The sequence below is a fragment of the Sinocyclocheilus anshuiensis genome, unplaced genomic scaffold (assembly GCF_001515605.1).
Source record: "Sinocyclocheilus anshuiensis isolate Anshui unplaced genomic scaffold, SAMN03320099.WGS_v1.1 scaffold205, whole genome shotgun sequence".
Classification (NCBI taxonomy): Eukaryota; Metazoa; Chordata; class Actinopteri; order Cypriniformes; family Cyprinidae; genus Sinocyclocheilus; species Sinocyclocheilus anshuiensis.
Genome location: NW_015536497.1, coordinates 3,030,102 through 3,045,097, shown reverse-complemented (window position 1 = coordinate 3,045,097; position 14,996 = coordinate 3,030,102). Strand labels below are relative to the sequence as shown.

The following is a 14,996-nucleotide window of genomic DNA, read 5'->3' as shown; positions in this document are numbered from 1 at the left end:
AACTCAATGACCTCTGAGTTTCACTGTAGAGCCCATGTCCCCTGCACCTCCTGGCGCTCTAAGAAATTACTGCCTACAGATTAGATGGAATAAAAGAGGCCCCACGCTGAATGAAAGTGTGTGACAGTTCAATTGAAGCATTGAGCGAATGTGATAGATTATAATCATGCTGACTGGTTATGCACAGAATACAAACACATATATTTCGCATACTACCTAGAAACTTCATAATCTTCTGAAACACAATCAGATACACACCCCACATACAGTAATAATAAGTAGTGAGACAGGCTCAGCAGCTCTGCCCACAAGTTTTCATTTACACGCATTTAATACGCTGCAATACAACAATTAATGCTTTGTTCAACCGAGTCCAAAGTGCAACTCCAAGACATACATTCCTGATGTAGGTTATACATTGTCAAAGGACAAAGTGCATTCTACATAAATTCTCCCCTGCAAAACTGCATTACATAATCATTTTACATCACAAGTTTATACATTTGAAAAAACACACTGACATGATGCACAATGCACATACATATTGTTCTGCAGTGAACATTAGGCCTAAGCTAGGAGCAGCTAGGGGGGGAAAAACATGAAACTGTATGGAGTAGAAATTCAGATTTAAAACAAACCTATAGAGTTCGCTGGAGCAAAAAAAAAAGTGTGACAACTAGCACTATATGTATTGTTTTAAACTGGGTTTTTTATTTGTCAATTTGTCTTTGTTTTATTTCTAAACATGTAAACATATAACGTACACAAAGCAGGGCCTTCTTCGTCTGCTCACGTAACGCCGGCGCCGCTTCTGATTGGCTGACGCGGAGACGGACGGGGGCGTGGCCGAGTGAAGTGGGATATAGTGGGAGGGATATAAACTAAAAGACCGGCTGCTCGCGCTATCGTTTGAGGTCAAGTCTACACACAGGGCGTCCGCGACAGAGCATCACCACAAACATCTGTAAGATCGACGCTTCAGAAGCAGACACTTAACGCGCTACAACCAGCGAGAGAAACACGCAGATTTAGACAAGCGCAACGGTCAGTCCAACATGAACGGGCAGATGAACGGTTTCCATAACTCCCTGATTGATGAAGACTGCTTTTTGTTCACGTCTGAGTCTGTCGGTGAAGGACACCCTGGTATGTATCTGATTCATATTATGTTATGATTAAGATTTTAGCGTCACAAGATCGCGCAGAAGGTAAACAACCGGAAACGAGATTCCACAGCTAGCACGTGCTAATAACGGCTGATAAATATTTCACACTTCTATACACAAAACATTTGCAATTATAACATTGTATTATACTCCCATTATGTCAAGGGCGGGTAAAATGCGTTATGGTTTAATGTACGCTGACTTTAGTAAAGTGGGATGTGTTTGTCTGCTCGGCCTCGCGCGGCGGAGTCACCGGATTTGAGGCCCAAAGCTAATCTCGCGAATGTAGGCCGTGAATGCTTTAAGGGCTTATATTTTATTTTCGTTTTTATATAACGTAATTAATAAATATTATTTATGTCCACTATATACTGGCTCCTAATAATTAGGCCTATTTTTATTTGAAGGTGGCCATGTTATCGGCGGCCTCGCGGAACATCCGTTCATCACAGAGTTGAGCCAAGTCCGTGGTTTTCCCGCGTAATTGAGCTACTGTAAAAACTGGGTCGTTTTACATGTCTGCGGGTTGAAGCGACCAAAAATAACGTTATATTTATCCCTTGGAGTGCGAATTTTTACTGGGGACCCCCTCGAAACGCGATTGGGCTAGTTTTGAGTTACGATTGGACGGGTTTTGTTGTGAAAACCTGGCAACCCTGGTTCATGTGCATTGCGGACTCGCTGCGCGTGTTGTTGGTCTGCCGGTTTGCCCGGTTGCGTGTTTCACACGTCAAGACGAGCCTCTAACTTATTCCAGCCCAAGAGTCATAAATAATCGTTCCCCTTATTACTTCTCTTCATAATCCTCATTCATTGGTCTATAAGATCAGCAAATATTAATGCCTGCGCGTGTCTGCACGAGTGCGCCGCCGCGTGTTCGTGAAATCGTGAATGTTAATTGTCCGGGGGGTTTTTTTGGTCGTCCATGTGCTTTGACACCCCTGCACGTGGTGTAGCTAAACTTTCATTCTCGCTCAAGTGGCCGCAACTATTGCGTCAGCGCAGCTTTTAGGCCCGAAATATACAATACTTGAAAGCAAACGCCTATAGCATCGCTTTCCAGAAGTTTAGGGTCGTTCACACCGCGCGCGTTATTTAGTGCAGCTTGCTTATTTATTTATTATTGGTGGTGTGTATGTATACATACGTGCCTGACGCACGTCTTTGACCACTGCGATGCGTCGCGCGCCATTATTACTGCGTTTAATGCAGTACGTCAAATGAGTACGCAGCATCCATAAAACCGGGTGCGAACATTATCCACATGACATACTGGATCTGCTCGGATTCTCAAGTGTGGATGGATGTTTTGTAATTCCGTAATTATACAACCGCATAAACTGAGTTGTCAGATTGGGAATATTAAGAAAATGTAGTTGTCGAAAACCAGTAGTCAATAGCTTGTCAATAGTAATTTCATCACGGGTCAAAGAACACATTGGTCATTGCAGACATGGCGTGATGTGGTATTTGCAGGAATATGTTTGCTTCACACACCTACACATTCACCTACGGACCAGAAGTTATGTATCTGATTCAGTATGTACTCTGAAGTATGTAATTTCAGATGTAAAGCATAGTTTTCTTTCCCGAACCTATGCTGCGTTCATGTCATGTCAGATTTACCAAAATAGAGTGCATTAGTGCCTGTGCACTTTCAGCAGCCCTGGTTCCGGTAGTGCTTTTCCCTTAGGGATTTTCAAAATCTTCATATAAGAGTTATCAGCCATAAAACCAACCAGATACTAGTTGAATCACAACATGACACTTTGATTTGAAGCAATGTAAAACTTCTTATGTTATTCCAATATATTCGTGCATATGTATATAAATGCGTACACACTTACACGCATTAATATTTAAGTCATTTGAGAGCATATGGAAACTGACTTATTCGCTGTGCTACATGGGGGTGGGCGGGTACTAAAGTGCTCTTCTGGTGCTGGTTATGATTCTCTGATTAGTGGAGGTTTCTGTGCAGAATCATGGGTGATGTAGTTTTTCACAAGGAATTCAACTGTTAAACTCTTAAAGTTGAAATAACAATGGCTAATTGCTTCAAGAAACATATGCCATCAATTAACAACCTTGTAGCTTACAGTAGGTCGGTCTATAAATTTACATTAAAATCAATTCTTATGTGGAAAAAGAAAAGAATATAATTTTTACTTCCGGAACCAATTGTTGGGCTACATTACGAGATGACAAGTCAGGGCTCACGTTTTTGAGGTTGTAAGAAGCACTTGCATCCTTGTAGAATTCGTAATTGCAGTGCTTCTGACATAATGTGAAAGCACTGTTATTGCAAAAAGGACTTTTGATTGGGCCTCAGGTGTTTACAGGGGGAGGGGCTTTCTTGTTCTCAACAATTTGATTGGACAAATATATTAGTGCAGAATGAGTCCTCAGTATTTACATTTAGCTAACTAACGTATTGATAACGCCAAAGCTAATGTGGACTAAAAGGTGCACAAATTTTATTAGCGTTTTAAAACGGTTTCTGTATTAGATCAACCACTCTCTTGGGGTGACAGTCAAAGTAGAATCTCGTCAGGCAAGTTCAGTGACGCCAAATGTTTGGTTAACTGCGGGATGTTACAGTCACAGCATTGCAAGGGTGCGCTTTTTTCAGTGAGATCACATGCTTGCAATGAGTTGACCAAGCATTTGTGTTCTCGCGTAATGTTTGTTTGTGTACCTGTCCGCCGTATCATTTTTTTGTCTTCCATAGACTGACACCTGTACACGTGGTGTGACTTTTCCCATCTCGCTCCACTGCCCTCACTACTGCATCAGTGCGCTTTCTAATGAGCTCAGCACAGGTCTAAGTTCAGTGCTGATGGTGTGGGGGAGGGTTAGCAGCCCCGCTGCAGCTTAGTTTGGCTTACCTCTGCCCTAAATATAGATGGTTACTCCAGGGGCTGCAGTGGAGTGGCAGCATGGACATTCCTGCCTCAGTTAGAGAGGCCTTACTGCAGTGAGCTAATGTACTTCACCTGTTGTATGGAAGTGTTTTATGGAGGCGACTGAGGCACTAGCAACGTCCATGTCTATCATTGTGAAACAAGCTCTTGGCTCACACAAGGGTTGTAAGCCATAGGGATGGGTGATATCTTATCGTTTGCGATATACCGGTAAAACTTCTCCCCACGATAAGAATTAGACTTCCTGCGATAATAACGATAAAGTCTAGTTGTTGACATATTTCTGTGTGCGACATCACGGAAAGCGGATGTGAAATTGAGGAGGAGTAGCCTATATCGCTAAATGAGGAGCTCGAGCTTTAACTGGTTTGGTTAGGGATGTACAGTGCACAAAAAAATCGTTCTGAATAAATGTACTACAGTAGCACGTGTGCGATACAGTTTTGCATGTGTATGAGCCTGTTTACAAAACTGTTGTCCAACAAAGATATAATTTATTGACATGCCAAATTAACTTAATAACATAGTCGAGTGTTTGAAATACTTCCTTTTTGTGGCCAGACGTGGTTTCATATTACATATATTATATACAGTGATAAAGGCCATGTCGATTAACATTGCATTATAAATATACTTTAAAAAAATACCCAAGATTGAAGAACACAGATAAACCATATATTTTGTGCAGTCTTATGTTTATTTTCCTCAAGTTTCATCAGTTTTATTCAGTGATAACTGGATACCTTCCTGGAGCATCGTCAGTAGTATTTCTTCTGCTATGGATATGTGGAGTTTCTGTGCAAGTTTCTGTCCCTCCGGCTTCCAGTATGAATTAAACAGTCTTTACATTACGTGTGAACTCATTAACCTATTAAGACCCGGCAGAACATTTTAGGACATTTTTTTTATTTTTTGATGTCATTACATTGTTTAGAGCATTAAAAAAATGTAAACAAAAAAATAAATATAAAAATTGATACTTCATAAGTTATGCTACGTTCTTGGTAGAGGACATCGGGACTCAATTTCTTTTAAAAATAAAAATAAAAAGACATGAATGAACATGCATAGGCAAAAACAATTTATTTTTAAATCACCAATACATTTTTAGTTTTCAGGATTTTTTTTACCAAACTTTGTATAAAGATCATTCTCAACTATGTTATAACAGAATTATTTGATATACCATTTTTCTTCATGCAAAATGTGTGTAAAATGGCCACAAACAGGTTTTCTCATTACATACAATGTATCTATAAACTAAATCTAATTAGCATATTAATGTGTTTTTGGGGCAACATGTAATGAAAAAAGAAGTGTAATATTGAGAGTAATAATTGACAAGATTTTCATAATAATATATAATATTTCATAGGAATATTGAAATATATTTTCTTTCCCTTTTAATTTGTTGTCTCACAAAATGCGTAATAAACATGCTTTTAGTCCCGGTGTCCTCACATGAGGACATGTATGAAATCAACCTCCTGTTTCAGAAAACAACAGAAAACGTAACAAAGTTATATTTTTATTTGAAACCCCATAACATTTTCCTGAGATGTTGATTTATGACACGCAGTTTAAAAATTTGTCCGATTTAAATGACAATTACAAAATATTATCATATTTCCATAAGAGTGTCACTAAATTAATATCAGACATTTTTGAAGACCAAGGAGAGGGGGTGGTCATGGTGAAACATCCTAACATTTAGTATCTCTGAAAAGCCCTGAATGTGCTCTGTACAGGACATCCAGACTTAAAACTGGCATGCATAGTCTCAAGAGAAATTCACTAAAATATGATGTCCTCATAAGAGGATGCGGGGTCTCAGGAGGTTAATGCTCACCCTATTTTGGGTAAAAATAGGAAAGATAATACTTTTCTTAAAAGTTATCGTAATAAATACCAGAAATATCGTGATATATTTTTAAGCTCATATCGCCCATCCCTAGTAGGCACGGTTGTTACTGAATTGCTTTCAGAGTTTTGCAAAATGCCAGTTACGTTTGCTGGAGCTATAAAGCCGGGTTGTTGTAGTTGTCTAAAGCCATCAAATACATTTTTGTTACTTGAAATAAAATGTTAACCAAAATAAAGTAAAATATACAAAATCCTAAGCTCATTTCAGCCAGTTGACAAGGAAACATTTCTCTTGCATTTAGTTTAACTTATTGTACTTAAATATCAAAAACTAAAAATAAAATACATTAGACATTTAAAATAATAATAAACTAATAAAAAAAGCCAAAAAGACAATTTTTTAAATTAAAATGTAAATCTAAAAATAAAAGCTAATTATAAAATATTAATGAAAAATATAGTATGTCAGTGATATTAAACTAGTATATAAAGTGGCCGGTGATGTGAAATTCCTGTGACTTGTATTTTTTTGGTTTTTTGTATATACAAACACATGGGCAATGATGTAATAAAAACAAAAATGCATGTGTATTGTTGTATTAATTGTTCACATTCCACACACACATATATATATATGTGTATATATATATGTATGTATATATGTGTATATATGTGTATATATATATGTATGTATATATATGTGTGTATATATATATGTATGTGTATGTGTTTTTACAAATATAACTTTTTTTGTTTGTGAATGTATTGTAAATATGTAATGACTTACTATACCCAAGGGCCATGATTTTATAAAAATGTAACTAAGATTTTATGTACTATCACACCCTTGTCACAGGGAAATTGCAAGCCTGCTATTATAACATGTTTGAGGTATGCATTGCAAATTCAAAATCCAGTTATGGCCATCCCTGGAGGCAGTGTTGGCAGTTGTGATACGAGAGTCTTGATTAACCAGAATTCTGTGCTCTGATTGGCTGATTAAATGATTACACCACTCGTTTCTCTGTTCCAGATAAGATTTGTGACCAGATCAGTGACGCTGTGTTGGACGCCCACCTCAAACAAGATCCTGATGCCAAAGTAGCATGTGGTGAGTGTCAAATTATGCTTTCCTGCACTCTTTTCTCCATGCTTGCAATGTGAATCTCCTTACTGTGTGCTCTAACCCCTATCAATCTGTCCTGGCAGAGACGGTTGCCAAGACTGGAATGATCTTACTGGCGGGTGAGATCACCTCTCGTGCTGTTGTGGACTATCAGAAGGTTGTCAGGGACACCATCAAGCACATTGGATACGATGACTCCTCCAAAGGTATAATGGCACTAAATGTCAGGGAAAAGAGTGCTGCTATGCTATTCTTATTGCCATAATACTTTCAAAACATACGACACTGCACAATGTGTACTGGTTTATGATTTTGAATTGACTGCCAGTTGGATTTAGGGTAGAATTAATCAGCCTTTTATTGTACTTTTAGGGTTTGACTATAAGACCTGCAATGTGCTTGTGGCTCTTGAGCAGCAGTCCCCTGATATTGCTCAAGGGGTTCACCTTGACCGCAGTGAGGAGGATGTAGGAGCTGGAGACCAGGTAAGAACTAGATATAACGACTTTGTTCATATGCCAAGATGTGAATCGGTCTATAAGGAGCATTGAAATCTTTACTGGATTGACTGAGTACTTGGCTTCTTAGGGCTTGATGTTCGGTTATGCCACTGATGAGACTGAGGAGTGTATGCCTCTCACTATTGTCCTGGCCCACAAGCTGAACGCTAAAATGGCTGAACTACGGCGTGACGGCACCCTGTCTTGGCTGCGACCTGATTCCAAGACCCAGGTGAGACGAGACCAAAAAATGTTAGCAGTCAATAGATTCAATACAATATAATTCAAAAGTTTGGGCTCCGTAAGAGAGAAACTTCTTTTAAATAAAGAAGTTAATGCTTTTGTTCAGCAAGCACGCATTAAAATTCATCAAAAGTCAGATTGAAGACAATGTTACAGAATATTTTAATTTCAAATAGGCTGTGAACTTTCTAAAAATGAGTGATTTCCACAAAAAGATTGATAATTGAAATGAGATGTTTGAGCAGGAAATTTAGCATATTAGAATGATTTCGGAAGGGTCATGTGACACTTTAGACTAGATTAATGATGCTGAAAATTCAGCTTTGATCACAGAAATAAATTGCATTTTAAAATGTTCTATTAGAAAACGTTTTTAAATTGTAATATTTCATAATATTACTGTTTATACTGTTTTTATGATCAAATAAATGCAGCCTTGGTGAGGATCAGAGACATCTTTCAAAAACATTTAAATCTCAATTATTCCAAACCTTTGAATGGTACTTTATTACTACTGTAGGACTGAGATTGTGTGCCTGCATCTTGTAACGATTGTAACAGTTAATCTCAACTTCTATGTTACTTCTTTCTCTAGGTGACTGTCCAGTACAGGCAGGACCGCGGGGCCATGATTCCGGTGCGTGTGCACACCATTGTAGTGTCTGTTCAGCATGATGAAGGAGTGTGTCTGGATGAGATGCGTGATGCTCTGAAGGAGAAGGTGGTGAAAGCTGTGGTTCCCAGCATCTACCTGGATGATGACACCATCTATCACCTGCAGCCCAGTGGACGCTTTGTCATTGGAGGCCCACAGGTTTAAACTATTATCAATTTCAGTGCACATGGAAAAGTGGGGAATAAATATATTCTTAGTCCTTTAAATTGTTTTAATTTGTTTCATATGTATATCTGATCAGTGTGATTTTGTGACTATTGTCAAAGTAATAGGTGTGGGAACTGAGGTCTGAAGACATGCTTGGCCAATCCATCACCTTTACCCTCAGCTCCTTTAGCAAGGCAGTGGTCGTCTTGGAGGTGTGTTAGGGGTCGTTGTCATGTTGGAATACTTCAACCTCTGCAGCAATGCTGTCAGCACTCATATGTCTATTTCCCAAACACAACCTCTGGATATGACGCTGAGCACTTGCACTCAACTTCTTTGGTCGACCATGGCGAGGCCTGTTCTGAGTGGAACCTGTCCTGTTAAACCGCTGTATGGTCTTGGCCACCGTGCTGCAGCTCAGTTTCAGGGTCTTGGCAATCTTCTTATAGCCTACGCCATCTTTATGTAGAGCAACAATTCTTTTTTTCAGAAACAAAACTTTTTTTCAGATCCTCAGAGTTCTTTGCCATGAGGTGCCATGTTGAATTTCCAGTGACCAGTATGAGAGAGTGAGAGCGATAACACCAAATTTAACACACCTGCTCCCCATTCACACCTGAGACCTTGTAACACTGAGTCACATGACACCAGGGAGAGAAAATGGCTAATTGGGCCCAATTTGGACATTTTCACTTAGGTGTGTACTAATTTTTGTGGCCAGCGGTTTAGACATTAATGGCTGTGTGTGTTGAGTTATTTTGAGGGGACAGCAAATGTACACTGTTATACAAGCTGTACACTCACTACTTTACATTGTAGCAAAGTGTCATTTCTTCAGTGTTGTCACATGAAAAGATATAATCAAATATTTACAAAAATGTGAGGGGTGAACGCCCTTCTGTGAGATACTGTATATATTAGAGGCTTGTGTGTTAAATTTGTATTTTTTTTATTGTGGTGGTTGTTCAAACAGTAAGATTCTTAATTCTTCATGCTGTTTTTACAGGGAGATGCTGGTTTGACTGGCCGTAAGATCATTGTGGACACTTATGGAGGCTGGGGTGCTCATGGAGGCGGCGCTTTCTCTGGAAAGGATTACACTAAAGTTGACCGTTCAGCAGCCTATGCGGCCCGCTGGGTGGCCAAGTCTCTGGTGAAGGCTGATCTGTGCAAGCGTGTTCTGGTCCAGGTGAATATTTAGCAGTCTTTCGCCATCTATTAGTGTAATAGGGAAGGTATAAGTCTTACCCATTTACCGGTTTCCTCAGTTGTCTTACGCCATTGGAGTGGCCCACCCCTTGTCAATCTCCATCTTCCACTATGGAACCTCCCAGAGGAGCGAGAAGGAGCTGCTGGAGATCGTGAAGAAGAACTTTGACCTCCGCCCAGGTGTCATCGTCAGGTAAAGTGTGCTCCTCAGTGGCGGCCCAACCGCCGCCTCTCAGTTTGATGGTTTTCAAGTCATCTTTGACATTTGCTCCCGCGTTTCCTGAGTTTGGTCTTTTGCACCGTTAACATTTATAGAGGCTCATTGAGTTTGACTGAACGTCCTTCTTTGTGCATGGCAATTGTCTTACTCTGTCTCCTGTACAATTCCAGAGAGCTGGACCTGAAGAAGCCCATCTACCAGCGCACCGCTGCCTATGGCCACTTTGGCCGTGAGTCCTTCCCCTGGGAAGTTCCCAAAAAGCTTAAATACTAAAGCTGTAACCCCCCCCCTCCTTTCTTTGGGCAGTAGGTGTACGTTACAGAGAAACCTACTCAACCCGTCGGAGGGGGGAGATGTACCAAATCCCCTCACTCCTAACCTCACACCCACTCCCAAAGGTAATTCCCCTCCAATGGCGTTCTCCCCGTACAACTCTACCTTCAACCCTGTTCTTTGCTGTACTGTTTTCGAAATATCTGTGGATGGTGACTGCGGTTTTTTGTTTTTTTTTACTTAATGCGCCCTCTTCTCCACCCATCTCTCTTCGACCCTTCCTTCCTTCCTTGCCTACTTGCTTGAAAGATCACAAATGAAGATGGCACAAATGGGGGTCAAAGGTTGTTCTGTGATGCTATGCATTGCTGGCTGAAGCACTAACCCCTCGACTTTTTGTTTTACCAACGAAGAGAACTAATGCTTACCATTTTCCAGGTCCACCACTTTATGCGTACCATCGCGAATGGGATCAAAACCTCTCGTCAAATGTCGAAAACCTGTCTTTATTTGGATTCAACAAGAATGTGTTTAAGTTACATAGTACAGGGATCGGATTGAGAAATTTTAAGAGACTTTTTACACATGCATACTGTCGCAATGGTTTCATCCCGGTCACTGCAGGCCGTGTTGATCTTATTTCTGACGTGTTACAGAGAAGTCAGAAGCTGCTACCAACTGTTGTGGTTCTGCAGGACTGGCGACGCAACCGTTCCCCTTCGGTCTTGATGGTGATTCCAGATTAAACCTTCTGGTAGCTGTTATGTGATGTTCTACTAGACCACGGCGGAGGCAAAGCACTCCCTCTCTGCGTGTGGCGACAGCGGGCGTAGCTACAGAGAAGCCCTGCTCCCTCGCTGGCGCAGAGGGGCCTCCTCCGCCTCTTGAATCGCTCCATACTTGAATACTCAACCTAATATTTGCTTGGTGATCCTCTTGAGCCTCGGCGTCGGTACAGAAAAGCCTGGGATCTCAAGGTGTGACTGCCTTTATTACTTTTTTTTTTTTTTTTCTTTTTTTTTAACATATGAAAGGAATAGTTTTTAAAGACAATGAATACTTGTTTTCATTTGCTTGAACACCGTAGTCATGGTGTATGTCCTGCGTACCGGCTCTGTGGTCTTCCCTTGGTGTCCTACAGAAAGCTTTGGGCTCTTGCCACAAGCTGGTGCTGGTTCTTCCTTTTTTTTTTTTTTTTTTTTTTTTTTTTTTTTTTTTTTACATATGAAAGGAATAGTTTTTAAAGACAATGAATACTTGTTTTCATTTGCTTGAACACCGTAGTCATGGTGTATGTCCTGCGTACCGGCTCTGTGGTCTTCCCTTGGTGTCCTACAGAAAGCTTTGGGCTCTTGCCACAAGCTGGTGCTGGTAACTGACCATTGTTACACTTTTTTTTTTTTTTTTTTTTTTTTTTTACGTGAGTGAAGACAGGTAGATGAGACTGTCCCATACACACACGTTTTACATTCAAGACTCCTGGCGCTCCCACAGACCGAAGCGAGTCTGGTCGGTGTTGTACAGAGAAACCGGCTTTGTTTACATGCTCTCTCTGTTGGGTGTGTTTGGGTTGCAGTCTTTTTATATAATGCTCATCTTCTGTTTTTCGTACAAATATATTTTGTTTTAATTCCAGAGATTGGTGCATCAGACTGGTTACTGAAAGAGTAGAAGTGCCTTTTTCTATTGTTTCTTTTCCTTTGTCACTCCTCTCCCTCTTCTCGCCTTCTCCCTTTGTTCACCTTCTCTCCTTCCCCCTAAATTTCCTCTCGTGATACATGTGAATCCACAGAGAACTCCTGAATTCCCTTCCTTTCAATGCTCCGTGATGGTTCTGTCAGTGAAATTAATAAAAATTCTGACCCTTAAGACTCTTGTTTTATGGTATTTCACATTCCTGCCAGATTCTTCGGAGGGGGTTGCCACCTTTCCCCTCTTTCCCTCCTTTAAACGTTTACAGCCCCTTCCATGATTGAGGTGCAAAATAGGGCTTTGATTGTATGGTATGCATTGTTTTAAAGCTGATAAAACAACTTCACACTTGTAACTCATACAGCCTAAAATTGAGTCAATTTTGAGTTTTACAGTTTTGTTCGGAACATGAAATTGAAGTTTTCTGTACAACTACACTACCTTTCAAATGTTTGGGATTGATAGTTTATTTTTTTGTTTTTTGAAAAGTTTATGCTAACTGTGGCTGCATTTGATAAAAATACAGTATTGTGAAATACTGCAATTTAACACGTATCTATTTTTCAAATAATATTTTATTCCTGGTGAAGGTGAATTTTCAGTGTCACGTGATCCTTCAGAAATCATTCTAATATGCTGATTTGCTGCTCAAACATTATCAATGTTGAAAACAGTTTTTGTTGCTTTTTTTTTATTGCAAGTATTGTAAGTTTATTTATAAACTTTCGCTTTTGATCAATTTAATGCCTCCTAGCTGACAATCAATAACGATCGTGAAGCTGAATCATTTAAATTTGTGGAGCACAAGCAGGATTTTCTATACATAAGTCTTAAAACGGTAAGGTTACGTGACTTAAAAATAGCATGTTATTGAATACTTTAAGGGCTGCACTTTTATTTCCAGTGGTTTTTTTTATTTATTTTTTTTTCCTTCTGAAAGATGTTGCTATATGGTGACACCTTACCACACAGGATAAAAAAAAAACAAAAACGTATTGATCAACTTCAGGAGGTCAGAATAAATATGCATTTCTGACCTTACCTAAAACCGGTTAAGATTGAACAAACTCCTGAGTGCCATATTGGGTGATCGCTAGTCTAATATCGACATGGGTATCATAGGATGAGTGGATTGAGCAGCACATCCTCATTCCAGGGTTCCCACGCTTCTTGAAAGTACTTTTGAAATGTTAAGTACTGTAAGGTCTTTCATGACACTACATATGCTGGGGTGTGAATTTGATAGGTCCTTGATATAAAATAAATGGTGCTTGAAAAGTCCTTGAATCTGGTGTTCATGAAAGAGTGGGAACCCTGTCATTCTGTACTGGAGAAAAATAAAACCCTAAAAACAAACCCTTCAAAAAAATGTTAACTTTAACCAGACATTAAGGTGAATTTTAAAAGTTTCAATATAATTCTGCATCACTCATTAAATATCAAGGAATTACACAAATGTGCAAACCTCACAACTGTGTTTGTATTCTTAGGCTGCATTTACACTGCAGATCTGGATGCCCAAATCGGATTATTTGACTATATCCGATTTTTATGACGACCCGCTTACGGGACCCGTATCCAATATCTGCATTTACATACACAGGCTTAACTTGACGTGGCTCAATGCATCAGAGTCAGTGGAATTAAAATACCAAACTGCACACATTATTAATAAAGCATTCTTTGTATTGAAAAGATGAGATTTCACTCGAAAGAAGTCTCCACAACATTTAGCAGCCACCGTCACTGATAACAGCGGCAACGAGCACTCGGCATGATTTTAAAAGAAACACATTTTAGAGCCAGTTAGCCTCTTATTTAACACAAATGAACAAAATTAATACTCTGCTAGTCAACTAATCTTAGAGATGTTTCATTTGTAATAGATGTATCTTTACAGCGAGATGTTTCAGAAACATTTGACATCCAACTCGCATTAACGGGAATATCCGATCTGTCGGTTTACACGACAGGCGCAAATGCACCTATCCGATTCATATCAGATTTATTTCCACATATGAATGAGGCCTGAAACCGATCTGAGTATATCAGAATCCACGTGATTTTTTTCCTGCTTACACGGTCCTGGGCCATATCCGATCTGTGCCACATTGGAGGAAAAAAAAAATCGGAATTGGGTCACGTGAACTATGCCGTGTAAATGCGACCTTAACCTTTTGATGGGGAGAATTGGTAAGAAGAGTCCTTTTCAACAATAGTATGTTCCTGCACAACCGGAGGCTGCAGTTTCAGGACCGCGTTTCCAGGACCCTAGTTTTTTGTAACCGCGTCACTTACCGAATTGGATGATATAGCGGAAGCTGCAGTTTCAGGACCGTGGTGGTTTAGTTTGTAGTAATGTTTGTACACGTTATCAAAGATATTGAATCTCAGGAACATTTTTTTTTTCAATTGTGATTTTTGATTTAAAATGCATCAGAGGTTAATTACAAAGTGTGTAATACCTTTTTTGAGTCACAATTTAAAATTTTAACAAATAAATGTACATTTAAAGGGGTCATATGATGCGATTTCAATTTTTCCTTTCTCTTTGGAGTGTTACAAGCTCTTGGTGCATAAAGAAGATCTGTGAAGTTGCAAAGACTAAAGTCTCAAATCCAAAGAGATATTCTTTATAAAAGTTAAGAGTCAGCCACGCCCCCTAAAATGGCTCGTTCTAACACGCCCCCACATACCTACCTCACTATGTGGGAAGATTTGCATAACGCCGCCCAAATGTTCAAGCAAAGAAAGAAGGCGTAACTTTTATTCTCGCTGTAGTATTGTTGCCGCCGCCGCCATGTCATGAAAGTGTCATGTAGTTGTGAAAGCGAAATTACTTTGTTTGGTCTTCCAAAAGAGGACGATATCCGCTTCGTCATGCCTAGAGCTGATCCGTGCTGGACGCTGAGGAAAAACATCAACTTTGCGCTGTGGATCGCCGGATCGGCTTTCAC

At 39.7% G+C, this 14,996-nt stretch overlaps 1 protein-coding gene and 1 long non-coding RNA gene across 2 annotated transcripts; one reads left to right on the top strand and one right to left on the bottom strand.

Annotated features, from left to right (window-relative positions):
- The first annotated feature begins 846 nt into the window (after window positions 1-846).
- On the top strand, window positions 847-10,862 carry LOC107688110 (S-adenosylmethionine synthase). Its single transcript, XM_016485680.1, has 9 exons — window positions 847-1,146; window positions 6,987-7,064; window positions 7,163-7,285; window positions 7,452-7,564; window positions 7,668-7,811; window positions 8,418-8,636; window positions 9,652-9,834; window positions 9,914-10,047; window positions 10,245-10,862. The coding sequence occupies exons 1-9, from the start codon at window positions 1,056-1,058 to the stop codon at window positions 10,345-10,347; spliced, it is 1,188 nt and encodes a 395-aa protein (XP_016341166.1). The 5' UTR covers window positions 847-1,055; the 3' UTR covers window positions 10,348-10,862.
- Window positions 10,863-10,983: 121 nt separating this feature from the next.
- LOC107688126 (uncharacterized) lies at window positions 10,984-12,539 on the bottom strand. The gene is made up of 2 exons (XR_001634198.1): window positions 11,724-12,539; window positions 10,984-11,528 (listed from the first exon to the last, which is right to left on the bottom strand). It is a non-coding gene; the product is annotated as an uncharacterized LOC107688126 (long non-coding RNA).
- Between the last annotated feature and the right edge of the window lie 2,457 nt (window positions 12,540-14,996).

What these genes read in the sequence shown, in the direction of transcription:
- LOC107688110 (XM_016485680.1), top strand. Translation starts at nt 1,056, where the DNA reads ATGAACGGGCAGATGAACGGTTTCCATAACTCCCTGATTGATGAAGAC. An exon ending in ATGTAGGAGCTGGAGACCAG is followed by an intron (nt 7,565 to 7,667) that starts GTAAGAACTAGA and finishes TTGGCTTCTTAG; the next exon opens with GGCTTGATGTTCGGTTATGC. An exon ending in TTGTCATTGGAGGCCCACAG is followed by an intron (nt 8,637 to 9,651) that starts GTTTAAACTATT and finishes CTGTTTTTACAG; the next exon opens with GGAGATGCTGGTTTGACTGG.